At 34.6% G+C, this 14,489-nt stretch overlaps 1 protein-coding gene across 4 annotated transcripts in view; it reads right to left on the bottom strand.

Moving 5' to 3' along the window:
• The window catches only part of LOC108734587 (ankyrin repeat and fibronectin type-III domain-containing protein 1), a 375,782-nt gene that overhangs the window by 13,645 nt on the left and 347,648 nt on the right, over positions 1-14,489 (bottom strand). For all 4 annotated transcript variants that reach the window (XM_025977330.1, XM_018466209.2, XM_018466211.2 and 1 more), the window contains one exon: positions 3,920-4,075. In XM_025977330.1, coding sequence (XP_025833115.1) covers positions 3,920-4,075 — 156 coding nt within the window. The remainder of the gene's footprint in view (positions 1-3,919; positions 4,076-14,489) is intronic.

Genomic DNA, 14,489 nt, shown 5'->3' on the forward strand with positions numbered 1-14,489 from the left:
TTATAATTGCCTAATAATGTTTTTATAAACGCTTTGTATTTAAAATTTCTTGTAGCGCAAATCCATTTTTGTACACCATCACTTAACTTTTTCTAGAAACAAAATTCATAACTCTACAACACCATTGTCATTATACCCTGTTCACTGGTCATAAATGCTACTGCAATGCAATAAATAATACATGCAATCGTGTTTAATATTTTCAATCATTTTCTCACATACACCTATGAACATAATTGAATCTCATCAGCAACCCCTATTAAGAGAGCGGGTGACAATTCGTCTCTTAGGGGAACCGATTCGCCTATCGGTTTACTCGCCTGCTACTTTTGGTTACAAATTCGACCCTGACTTACCGTTATACTACAGCACAAAGGTATAGTTGGAACGATTAAAATTGGCAGAGTCTGCAATAAATTATCTGTGAGAATGGACGTATCTTCTTTCTTGTTTCCACTTGGGACTGTAGTCATTTGCTCCATTTTGAACATGCCCTTGTTACGTTAGGAAATGCTTCATGAGTAGTACAGGCAAAATGAAAAGAGATAGCCGAATAATAATAAACTGTGTAGCGGATAGGGGTTGCTTAGGTAGTTAAAAGATTAGGGTCAGCTTTATAACTGCCTGGTTAGAATTATGTCTGCATCTCTTTCTGTTACACATCAATTGGTGTAATGTTATTTTCTTTTCTTTATTAGTGTCCGCTGCAATTCCTACCTGCCATCTCTTTTCTACGTTTACGATGTTCCGTACGACGTTTTGTCGTGTGTAAAAGTAGGCGTTCTCTCAGTAACAGCTGTAGTCTAGTTAGTAAGTTGAAAAAAGGAAGTAAATGCGACAGTTTTATTGCGGGCTCTGCCAATTTTAAACGACCCAACTATAGATGTACCATCTGGTTGTTTCCAAGTAAAAGAGGGAGTTCGCCCGAAAATAATTCTTACCCAGAATTTGAAATTATTTTGTTCTGACATCAGATTATCATAAATACATCCTTAAAGATATAGATTTGATTTGATTTCAGAAGCTCGTCTTTTTCCCGATTTACACGCTTATCACAAACGATGATATAAATCGGGAACGAAATCTTGATGATGCTGCATATACCTACTTAATTAAAATTTGAATTGTCTACCAGTTTCCACAAGGTAGAGTCAATTAATGATTTTCTATTCTTTTATAGTGTTTTCTAGAAGTATTTTTTTCAACTTTGTATAGTTAGCCTAATGTAAAGTGACCACACGTCCCGATTTTGGCGGGACAGTCCCGCGTTTTGGTGGACTATCCTGCGTCCCGCCGATTTTCAAAAATGTCTATCTTTTACCTATTATTTATTAAATATTATGGTATCTAAATATAAAGAAATAAAAAATACATTAAAAAACACACAAAATGTACTGAGTTAGATTTACTAGGTCGTATTCGATCATTGATCAATGATGTTCAAATTATCTATTAGTTTTTATAAATATTTCTACAGTTACCAATAATTAATAATAACTACATTTTTGTACAAGTATATAAATGTATATAATTTTTTTTTATGTTTTCGTGGAAGAGGGGAAATCTTCAAAACACGTCCAGCCGTTCGTACGACTGGGTAGTGTATGTATATAAGATACATACAACTAAATTGTAATTCTCATTTGAACCTATTTGTCTCGGTTTGTCTCAACGAAGATGTGGTCATTTCGGTCCAATGTAGATTTTAAATAAAACGAGAAACGTGCAAAACAAGTGCGTGTAGGATAGGTGTATTGTTACGTAAAACGTAGTAATAACTAGAGATTACACACTGGTGTTTATACAGTTCAGTGAAAATGCTTTGATTCCCGAGAACATTGTCTCATTATTTTAAATTGCTCTCAACCCACAAAGTCAATATAATAATACGGTTGATGCAAAAATATAATAAAGGAAAGACACGAACTACCTACCTATGAACGTTTGAGGAAATAATTTTTTCCATATTATATGTTTTTATTATCCACCTACTTAATTCTATAAAATTTATATTTTTTTAATTAGTTAGTTCTACTTCTTTTATTTTAATAAGCTGTTATAAGTGCATATTATTCAAAGTAGTTGACGCAAGAAAATAAATGATTAACAAACGTCATTCGCAGTATAAACATGCATAGGCGTAGTACAATACTTTTCATATTATTAAAAAGTATATTTTATTGAAATTACAGAACAATTGCAAATTTTTTCATAGGTGAAGGCTTTATACCAAAACATCCCTCGAGTCTTTTAAATTTCGTTTCCAATTTAAATAACAACAACACTTGGGCATTCTTTATTAGATTAACCACATATTCAAGAGCAGTGGCGTAGCGTAATTTTCTACCACTCAGGGCGAAGCCTAAATTTGCTGACCTTCCTCTTTGCTTTGTTTATTTTTTACGATATGGTAATATTTATTTATTTATTTTTATGATTTTTCTGCAAAATTTAATAGATTCTGATATGAACAAATATGACAACCCTACTTGCCTATGTTCGAAAGCAAAACGTATATTCAGGGATTCCTCAAAATAACAGATAGTGCTCACGAAGTGTTTTATGGCTAATTGTAAGTTAAAAAAAATTTAAGAAAATATGTAGGTACCTCCAATGTTGATGTAAGCATGGGGGGAAGTTAGAGCTTTGCTAACTTTTGCTGACAAGTGGGGAAAGGGGTTAAAATTACTAACATTCAGTTTAGGTAACACTGAATGACCTTTAAAAGCAGAGTTGCTTGTGTGCAAAAGAAATTTTGTGCTTTTTTCAATTTGATACAAGATTTTTAAATTACAACAAAATAATTAATTTCAATTTAAAATGTGTTAATTTACCATGCTTAATAGGAACAAACATAAAATTAAGCATTAGCGTTTGCAAAAGCCTCACATAACACACTAATTTAGAATAGCAAGCGGATTTTGAGTATTCATCTTAGGATTTATGAAGTATAGTAAAGGTTTCGCTTCTTCAAATAGTCATCACGATTCTGATCGTCTGTATTTTATTGTCACTAGGAGCATATGAATTTTTTCCATACATGTTTTAAAGTTTCGATAATTCTGCTCATTTTACTGACATTTAAGAAATTTAATATTATGGAATGCTATTATAGAATATAAAAGTGTCTTGTCTATGATACAAAATCGAAATTTTTAGTCCACTAGGCGATTCGTGTTTCTGTTTTTTGGTATGTTTTTCTACAATTATTGTTACGATTTCAGCCTTTGTAATCGTAGGTACCAATCTACAACGGTCTTCGTCCCTATCATATAAGGAACCTTCGGGATTTGACTATTCGACTTTCAGCTTTTGCTATTTTGGCTATGAAAAAATACCGTTTTTACATTTAGGTACAGGACAGGTGTTTTTCGTAGATTTTCAACCACACAAAAACCTTGAAATTTTTACGAAACTTTTGAAACAATTAACATACTAACATTACTGCGAGACGGACCTGATTCTATTTAATACCGAAAAAAAAAAAATACCTGTCCCTACTTTTGTCCGCCCAGGACCCATAGTCCCGGTTACTCCCCTCCCTTCTACTCCCCGCTATGCCACTGTTCACTACATCATTCATTCTAAAATAAAATTGAAATCTTTGTGAAGAACCTCAAAATTGGTAGGAGAGTTTTCACCTAACCTTTGTAATCGTTCTAAGATATTTTTGCAGTCTGTTCAATTTTTTTTGTCATCTAAAATATAAATTACTAGGGTTCCAGGTGCTTTGTTGTTTGACTTTATTTTTGAAGAAGTAATGTTCTTTATATTTAAAAATTTCAGTTTTAACATTTTAAAGTATTCGGTAACGGTTCTTGTAGTTAAATTCTTAGTTGTTAGTATGTATAAAAATAGATAGATGCTTAATGCTTAATTTTGTTAGTAGTTGTTATTGTCAATTTGCAATATTTCTTACCCTGCAGATGTATATTTATTCTTTCCACTTTTTCCGCCCGTTGCTGATTTACTTTTGAATTTTTTTTATTTTGCTTTTGTTTAGGAGGGGAAAAACCTGCGTTAAAGGGCGTATTTGCTATTTCCATCTCGGTTTCACTCGATAAGGGTGGTAATCCTGTAGCAAAACAAAAGAAAAAAATAAAAAAAAAATGAACAAAAGAAGTACAAAAAAAAGGGTAGGTGTACGTATACAAAAAATATAGGTAACTATAATAGAAGGGGTGTGAAAGTGATTTTTAAAATAATAATAACAAACGACAAATACTATCAGTTTAATTGTTGTATTAAATAATCAGCTTTGTTACCATTATGTACATTTTCAATTTATTTTTATTTTTTACCAGTTAGTAAGTTATAAGATCATGGAAAAATTCAGGTTAAAATTTTCTTTTTCCAGATTTTTGTCTATATATTTGAATACGAGTAATTTCCTGTGACCCTGTAGAAACCACAGTTTGCAGAACTGACAGATTTATACTATTGCGGTAATGTTATTTGGTGGAAATAAGTATTTTATTTATTTAATCTGTCAGTTTAAAGTATTTTTTGTAATATTAATTTAACAGAGAAAAGTTCCGGTCAGTGATCTGTCACGCACGTGGACTATGATTTGGATCTTTTTGAACCTCATCGGCACGCCGTTGACAGCTTGGCCAGAACTCCACTAGATATACACTTATATATTATGCTTATACTTGGATATTATACCTTATTTTGTTTATTTATATACATAAGTAAATTAACGACTGTTCTAAAGTAGGTAGTGAGTCATACACAATGCAGAATTTCCCATTATATTTATTAATAAATAATGAAATTTCAGTACTTCTTCGGATTTCGAGGTAATCCTTCGGGGATTAACAAATTATTTTACGTCAAATTTTAATTAAGATAAGTACATATGGATCAACTTTTCTAGCTAATACTTATTCCTGGTAACAGACACATTTTTAGTTAGTAAAATATAAGTAGGTATGATATATAGACTGGAATAATAAATAATGTATCTCTAGATATCTTGTTTGCTACGCATTTCTTGTGTCCCAATTTGTATTGTAAATAACAAACGATCTAGGATCGCTGATAAATTTTGCACATATATTTAGGCCAAGTGACAATGGAATCACGACAGTAACGCCCATACACGTTACTTGTGAATAATTATTATTGGAATGCCAATTCATTAATAGACCTTGACTAATAGACAAACTGGGACAACAACAGCAAACAGCAACATTCATGTAATGAAACTGGGATCCGCCAGCTGGCGTGCCTTATTATCGCACGCTGTTTAATAAATGTATGGTCATCCGACTGTTATTGTTATATTCGATATTATAGACACGCACTTCCGCCAAACGTTGGGATTTCGTGATATGATCATGCTCGGTCGGCTGGTTCATACTTTGATGTAATTAAAAATTGGGAACGATACTATTTCCACGTGCGTCCAGTAAAAGCAAACCTGAATTCTTTATTTATATAGGTTAGAAGCCTTCGAAATGTGGTGTTTTAGAGGCGAATGATGAGGATAACGTGAGTAGAGAAAGTTAGAAATGAAAAGGTATTAGAAAGAATAGGAGAACAGAGGACTCTATGGAAGTCAATAAAAAATAGGCGTGATAGGTTGGTAGGACACCTTCTCAGAAATGAAGGTCTAGTCAGAGACATATTAGAGGCAGAAACAGGAGTTAGGAGAGGTAGAGGTAGACCTAGATTAGATTACTGTTCGCAAATAGTCAAGGATATGGGTTGTTCGAGTTTTAGGGAAATGCGAAGATTAGCTCAAGCTAGGAAAGAGTGGAGGTACGTGTCCAACCAGTCTTAGGACTGACGACCTTATGATGATGATGATGATGATGGTAGGTAATTGACAAAACTATCAATATCTAAATATTACGGACACTTAAACCTTTTTTTTACATAACAGTAGGAGTAATAACTAATCATATGTAGATGTAAGGAAGGGGGGGTAAGTATCGGTACAAACAAGTGACGTTAGGGGTTGAATTGAGATCTGAACAGATGCTTGCATGGAACTCACAAGAGATGATTGCATTACGTTCCTTGATGTTCAATTTGTTATTTTTGGTAAATTTAATATTTATCACACCAAAACACCAATTGTAATGGATGTAATGTTAGTGCATGACAAGTAATTCGAGTGTTTAGAAAAGGCTTTAGTCTAAAGCAGGAGTGGTCAATTCGTGGCCGGTCTTGAACGTTTTTCCGGTCCGCGAGATTCATCACAGTTTTACAAAATATATTTATTTTATAATGGTAGCTGACTTTCGGTATCTAGTAAGTCAGATAATTCATGATGGAAGGAGTAGTAGAGATATAAATATAAAAAAGAACACACTTCTATGTTGGCGAACGGTTAGAAATTCGAAAAAGATTGTTAAAGGTACATGTCTGAAGGACGGGGTTCTAGTGGAGCGAAACGTGGACAGTGGACGCGGCGGAAATTGATGTTCCAGGCGAATGATGCAATACCGTGGAAAGGGAAATTTAGAAATGAGGAGGTTTAAGAAGGGTAAGAGAGCAGAAGTCAACAAATAGCTTAGAGAACATATGCATATGGGGTGCTAAAGCACCCTTAGTACATGACCGTTTAAGAGGAAGTGCTGTTTAAAACCTCGGTAGGTGAAAGTGCAGCGTTTTCTTCGCAAAAGTGTTACAATTATTGTTCGAAATTTAAGATGTGTTCAAGTTCAGCGAACGGATGCATCTAATTGTAAAATAATGAATTTGAAATTTGATAAAGGAGTTTTTTTGATTAAAATGTTATATTGAATATAATTATCTATAATAAACATTCCATTCCCCCCTGTCATTTGAAAATGTGCTCTTTAATCGACAGTTTCACCGCCTGACATTTTGAATAGTGCTACCTATCACATGGACGTATATTACAATACTATTTGGGTAGGAATTAGCACTCCTTTACAAGAAATAGGCGAGATAGATTGGTAGATCACCTTCTCAGCCATTATGAGAGGCATATTAGAAACTGAAACAGATGTTAAGAGGAGTAGAGGTAGACCTAGGTTAGATTACTGTTCACAAATAGTTAAGGATGTGGGTTGTTCTAGTTTTAGGGAAATGCAAAGATTAGCTCAGGACAGGAAACAGTAGAGTCCAAACAGTCTCAGGACTGACGATGATAATGATCAAAGTGATAAAATATTAACAAAAATACATTCAAAAATTAACTGTTGAACCTATGAGAGAAAATTAAGTTTGATTTTAAAACATTATTCTTGTAAATATATAACAAATAATACGTGTGGCCTGTGGTGTTTATTTCCGAAACGACAAGCAGGATAATTTGGGTTGACCACCTCTGTTCTAAGGTACCTGTTTTAACTTGTCTACCTGCTTACATCGATTCATTGTCAGTTAGACAAGTTGAAATGCCTTAGAGTAAGGCCTTGTCTAACGGTTCAAATACATATTCATATACCCACTAGATGGCAATACACTGTCTGTATTTCGATATTTACGTTTTCGTTAAAACGTCATTAACTTTTGAATAGTTTTACCTTAAGGCAACTGAATTGCAAACAGTTACTCTTCCAATAGTGACGGATGATGAGTTTCATGTTGAAATTTCTAGTTACAAGTCGAAATTTCTAAAAAATTATTATTACGATTAGCATTGTTTTTTTTTTAAATTCAAGTGACCTTTCTTGTAGGTCATGGCCTTTTGTATTGCGGACAATAAAAAATGAAAAGAAATCTATATTTGTATCGTGAGTTTTATTAAGCAATCGAACCAATTGAAAGCTATAATAACAAAACAATAAAGAACAATTCAAGGAAGTAGCTTTATTAATACATAATTCCAAAATCGTTGACAACAATAGTTACATGTTAACTTTGATGCACACGTGTTTACTCTTATTGAACCAATAAAACCAAGAACATTGTTCTCCATACATGTTGTAATACCGCACATACAAACATCCTTCTCTTTGTGTGTACTTGTACACCCTTACATGCTTGTACGTCGTATGTGTACATACAGAAACACAAAGCTTACATGTAAGGGATTTAATAAGATATAATTTTGGTGTGTTATAAGTTAATAAGCGAGATACAAACCCTAACTGGGCTTTAATTTATACACTACAGACACATACACGATGGCTGACAGGCGAACTAAATTGGAAGCCATTGTCTCATCTCAAGTCTTTGCTTTCAATAACTGCGCCTTTAGGTACTTAGAATTAGTTTAACGTAATGACTTCGTAACAGCAAATAGCAAATGGAAAACAACACCACGATATTAGAATTAATGCCTGTAGGGAGTAGATTTCCCTGCACAGGTGTAATTTCAATCATGATACCTCCTGTGCTTTATGCATACATACTGACAGACAGCGGGAAGCGACTTTGTTTTATACTATGTAGTGAAGTTTAAGTAAATAAAATATTAAATTAACTCCTGATTGAGTTGGAACATGAAATTTTTTATTTGTGAATAAGATTTACTTCTTACAATTCCAGTCAGTTTTGAAATGGCTATAGCATTTTGAAAAATGCCAGGAATCAAAACCCCTCTACGAACTTGGACAGACTGCGTGTCGTCACAAAACTGCCCGAGTCGAAAAATTGGGACTCATTTTATCCTCAAATGAACTATTTAGACTCATTTTTTCCTCATTTAGACGTTTTTAATCTCAACACGTTGGGCTTTGTTTACTCTTACCAAACGCCAGTTAGTGGACGCAGGCTTTTAAGTTGGTGGAGAAAATCAGTTTTTAGTATTGAAAAAGAAAAAAAAGAAACTACTTGAGTTTATCTATCTCCCCGATCGACAGACGAATGTTACTACTTTACTTTAGGTCTTAAATAAATTTAAATAAACACATAAAGGATAAACGAGATAGGTTGGTAGGACACCTTCTCAGGCATGAAGGTCTAGTCAGAGGCATTTGGGAGGCAGAAACGGGAATTACGAGGGGTAGAGGTAGACTTAAAGTAGGGTAGACTTAAAGTAGGGTAGACTTAAAGTAGAGTAGACTTAAACCTTTCGCAAATAGTTAAGGATGGGGGTTGTTCTAGTTTAAGGGAAATGCGAAGTTTAGCTCAGAATGGGAAAGAGTGTAGGTATGTGTCCAACCAGTTTTAGGACTGACGCCCTTATGATGATGATTATGATGAATTGAATAATATCGATGTGTCATGTGCAATATATGTATAGTATAATAACACTGCAATCTGTCTCGTGTGTGTTTTTTGTCTGATTTTGGGTTTGTTTGTTGTATGTCGTTTTTGAATATGCTTTTGTAGGGTGAGATAATAGATGTGAGGATTATTTAAAAATAAACAGTGGAAAATTAATTGTTAATAAATATGGCGTATGTGGCAAATGGATTAATGTTTAAAGCTGCGACAGTTAGGTATATGGAACTATTCACATGTATAGAGTTTCCTCATTTTCGACACTTTTCCAGCGTACCTTCCTTATTTTTTAAGATAGAGGGTTCAGGTTTTCGCAGTAGCGTGCTATTACAGTCGAACCTGGATAAGTGAGAACTCGGTAAGCGAAAAAACTCTATTAGTGAGAGTATTTACCAGGTCCCGTCATTTNCTTATCAATCCACCCTCGTAGAATGTCACCTCAAGGTAGGCCTAGTGGCGTCATCTCTTGGTTAGGCCGGAAACTTATCAATCCACCCTCGTAGCCAAATGTGCGTACCGACTTGTTTATTAATCTTATTACAGTCAGTTCATAAAAGCAGTTGCGAAGAAAGGTCCTGTACTTCCTAATAATGTCTAAACGAAAACTCAATGTGTTGTCGAATCGTATTTTTATAGACCTCTATAAGTGAGACAGATTCCTCCTGTAACTCTGTAAGCTAGAAACTCCGGCTAGTGAGAAACCTCTATAAGAGAGAAACAGATCGCGGTCCCTTGAGCTCTCACTTATCCAGGTTCGACTGTATTTTGTGACGACGCCAGCAGAATTTTCATATCCCTTTTGGGTTTTGAGATACAGGGTGGTATTGAACAGCATCATCTTTGAGACACCCCATGAATCTTAGTTATCTTTAAAATTGGAGAAGTTAAAAGGTATACTTATAGAATTATTTAGCTTTTTTCTAGCACGTTTCGTTTTACAGTTATGGCGAAAACATTCTGTATAAAATTTTTTAATATTTATTAGGCATAGTGTGAGTTTTGAAAAATTTATAATAACACATAATTATTTTCAAAAACAAGATGCTTTAAAATTTTGTGCTGTTGTTTTATTTTGGTTCACACTATCAATATCCTACAACTGTAATAATATGTTTTAAGAGAAATTGAACACTCTGTAAAAATAGTGCAAAGACAAAGGCGCAAACAATCTGACAAGGACTTCTTAAGTCGATAGTACGCTCAATCTTCATGTCTCGAATAGTTGTTATTTTTATAAAGTAACTTAAGCACCGAAATAAGCAGGAAACCAACTTAATTAAATAAGTTTTAGAGGAGACGAAGATAATCGCAGCAATCAAAGCACTCTTGCACTCTTAGATGACGGACGGTTATGCCACTCATATACGTAGCTAGTTCAAAATCTCATGACATTACATTCATACTGTACATCACAAAAACATTGACTTAGTTGGACTGTTAAATATGCGCATCACGATACAACTACATATATTTGGAGCTCTAGATGTTTAAATGAACTGAAAATGCGACGGTATATGTTTTTGAGAAGTAGAAATACATAAATCTATGAAAGGCCAAGATTTATGAGATTTCAAACTGCCTCCATCTTGCTTAAGTGTAGCTCCGGTATTGAGATTGTTTTCGTAGCCAAACGAAGAGCGAATAACCTCGGCAGTTAACAGAGTTAATAAGTGCGCTCTTAACGAATTAATTCAGCTGCAATGGCTGCCTTGGTGCATCAAGTCGACGAAATTCAATTTTCTCATCTTAATACCACGACAGCGAGAAGCGTTCGGCGAGCGATGGCGTCGAAACGCTGACGACGTCGTTCAGACGGAGAAAGACGGTGGCGGGCGGATATGTACCCGTATTTAAATCGAATTTCAGATATTTCAATCTCATCAATTACCCTCGCCCTACAGAAAAATCGTTGAAATGTCAATCCATGTTAATGACTTGTTTTGATACATCGCGATGTTAAAAAGATTTAGCATTTCAAGAGGTTTTTATACAAAAATTATTTTCAGTGGAATTCAAATATTATACAAAAGACAGTTTAAAAAAGGGATGTTACAGGCCAAACGTTATTATGGAACAATTTTGACAATTGTAAAAACCGGAATTCTCAGAAAACTCGAAGAAGTTCGCGATTTTTTTGTTGGATGGGATGTACCAGTAGGCAGGCATGTTCACAAGACCAATACCAAGATTGATTGGTTTTGATCTTGCTTTGCTCATCATTAAAACATAAAATTGCAGTTAATATTTCTTTCCAGTTTCTATTGTTTGCCAGTAGTCTCATAGGCTTCACAGACGTTTGTATTGTCGATTTATCTTAGGATTATAACTTGGACCCGAAATGGAACTGGTGACTGTTCGAATGCTAAGCTATAATCTAGACCTAGATCCTAAATCGCTAGACCACACCGTCGTGGCTCAGTGACATAAGTAAATAAACAAAGCAGTATTATATAGTATCTGACGGTGGTGCGTATCAAACTCCATGTACTAAGGGAATAATCTTAGGATTATACGATTAATAGAACCCTAAGGTTCGAATTGATTCATTTCATTTATTGTTAGAGAGAGTTTGGATATAATTTTTTGAAATAAGCTTTTAGGCATTTTTTTAAGTGTTAATCTTTGTCATAGTGTAACAGTTTTTTGTATGATGAAGTTAGGGCAGCTGTTAGCAGCAATGCGAGAGGATTATGACAGTTCTTTTGTTCTCATCATGTCATCAGGTTATTATGGCACCTACCCGGCTGTAAAGGAACGAATGGTAACTAAGCAATTTTAATGATAGTTGCTGATTGACGCGTAATACCGAACCGTAGCGCCTGTAAAGGACAGTAATTGTATAATGCACCTTCGTTACACTAACGAAGTTCGACAGGTTTGGTTCGCGATGCTAATGCTGAAAGCTTTTAGTTTCATATAATAAAAAAAGACTTAATGTTTGAAAAATGGCAGCCCATAAATCTAAATTGGATGGCGATACTCTTTCTATATATACATAACAATCCAATTTTAATTAAAAATGAAATTATGCAATCATAAAACTCGATATAGGTTCTAAAAGTACGCAATATGCTGCAGGGGTGAATATAGAGGAGCAAAAGATTAGATTTGCAAACGATATAGCAGTATTAACATCTAGTAAGGAGGAGTTAGAGATAGCTTTAAATAAAATGGAAGTGGTATTGACAAAACAGTATTGTAAAAAGTAGTAAAAGAACGAATATATAGATAGGAGACGAATGATTAGAAGTGGCTGATTTTAGGGATCTAGGAAGTCAGATAATTCAGGATAGAATGAGTAGTAGGGATATAAAACACAGGATAGCGTAAGGTCGATGATGAGTATACCGTGGACAGAGAATGTCATAAATGAAGAGGTATTAGAAAGAATAGGAGAATAGAGGACTATGGAAGTCAATAAATAGGCGAGATAGGTATGAAGGTCTAGTCAGAGACATATTAGAGGCAGAAACAGTAGTTAAGAGAAGTAGAGGTAGACCTAGACCAGATTACTATTCACAAATGGATGTGGGATGTCGTCGTTTTAGGGAAATGCGAACATTAGCTCAGGATAGGAATGAGTGGAGGTGCGTGTCCAATCAGTCTGGATTGCAGTCGAACTGTAAGTTTAATCAAAAAAATTTTCAAACAAAACTTGCTCCCTATTTTAATACAAGATTGTCTGTATGATCTAAATGTGATTTATTAAACAGAGTGTTCGAAAATAGTAGTAGTGTTAGATAGCGGAATTTGTTGAAGTTATATAAGGAAACCACAGAAAAACTTGGACCCAAAATGGAACCGATGACTTCCCGAATGCTAAGCTATGATCTAGACCTAGACCGCTAGACCACACGGCCGTCGCTCAGTGACATGACATGGTTAACGATTCTTTTAAATAGGTAGTACAGGGCGGCATGACCTAGAGGTTTAGACCATTGTTTAGCATTTGGGAGGACGCCGGTTCGATTCCGGGTCCGTCTGCCTTGGTCCAAGTTTTTGTGTGGTTTCCTTGAATCACTTAGGCAAATACTGTAACAGTAATGTTCCACAGATAATCTTTCCTTCTCTTCTGTCTTCGTTTCGTCCGTCTCGTCTTTCTCACCCGAACCACCACTCACCCATTCCAACGATTCCTGAAAGCAGACTGAAGAGGGCCTTCCGCCCTACCTTCCGGCCTAGTCCGGAGAGTAGGGCGGAAGGTCAGCATTTCTGGCTGGTAGTACTGATATTATTTGTTTAGGAGGGAAAACCCTAAGGTCTACCTGGTAGATTAATAGAGTTTTATTGTTGTTGTTTGCCTTCACAATTTCCAATTTTTCTAGCAAATCTGACATTCTACTTCTTTTTGGGCGTGCAGCAATTTAAATAGAAAAATTTTAAAATCAACATATAATAAATATGTGAGTATTTTTATTAGGATAAGAAATTTCATACTTCTTCACAACAACCCTTATTCGTCCATTTTTTCCTGTAAACATATATGCTGAAAAATTTTGGTGGAGGTGCTAGGCTAGGCGTCATATTGATAAAGATAAGGTAATAAAAGCGATAACGTACTGTAATATTATGTTGGTCAAAAAGGTGAAATGATCATCAACAACGGTTGAGTGGTTGAGGAGTAATTGTTGACATACATATAGGTAATTATCCATAATAACGAACATTAAATTCTTGCTCAGTAATTAATTTGATTACGTGTTTTTCACGTCATACACTAGTTGCGAATTAAGAAGCGAATATAAGGATTTTCTACTACATGAAATAACGACGTGGTGCAGGAAAATAAGTACAAATACATATCTTCATAATATAAATAACAAATAAGTATCATCATCATAAGATCGTCAGTCCTAAGACTGGTTCGACACGCACCTCCACTTTTTCCTATCCTGAACTAATCTTCGCATTTCCCTAAAACTGGAACATCTCACATCTTTAACTATTTGTAAATAGTAATCTGATCTAAGTCTACCTCTACTTTTCTTAACTCCTGTTTCTGTCTCTAATATGTCTCTGATCTTCTCTATCTAAGGTATCCTCATCATTCGCCTGTAACACACCCGTACAGCGCCGTGCTCCAAATATACACCCTTAACAATATTTTTCGAATTTATAAATTAACCGTTCGCGAGCATAGAAGTGACTACTTTTTATTGAAGGCGACTCGACCCTGCGCTATCCTCTGCTTTATATCCATTAGTATAAACCCAATAAATTAAATTTTGACGGTTGTTAAGCTTTGTTGTTTAGAAAACTATTAACAAAGTCGACCTAAAATTTAACAAAGAAACTAAAAATGTAAAAATAAAAATATTTTTTTAATTAAATGTATAATA

Source organism: Agrilus planipennis, unplaced genomic scaffold (assembly GCF_000699045.2).
Source record: "Agrilus planipennis isolate EAB-ADULT unplaced genomic scaffold, Apla_2.0 scaffold89, whole genome shotgun sequence".
NCBI lineage: Eukaryota > Metazoa > Arthropoda > Insecta > Coleoptera > Buprestidae > Agrilus > Agrilus planipennis.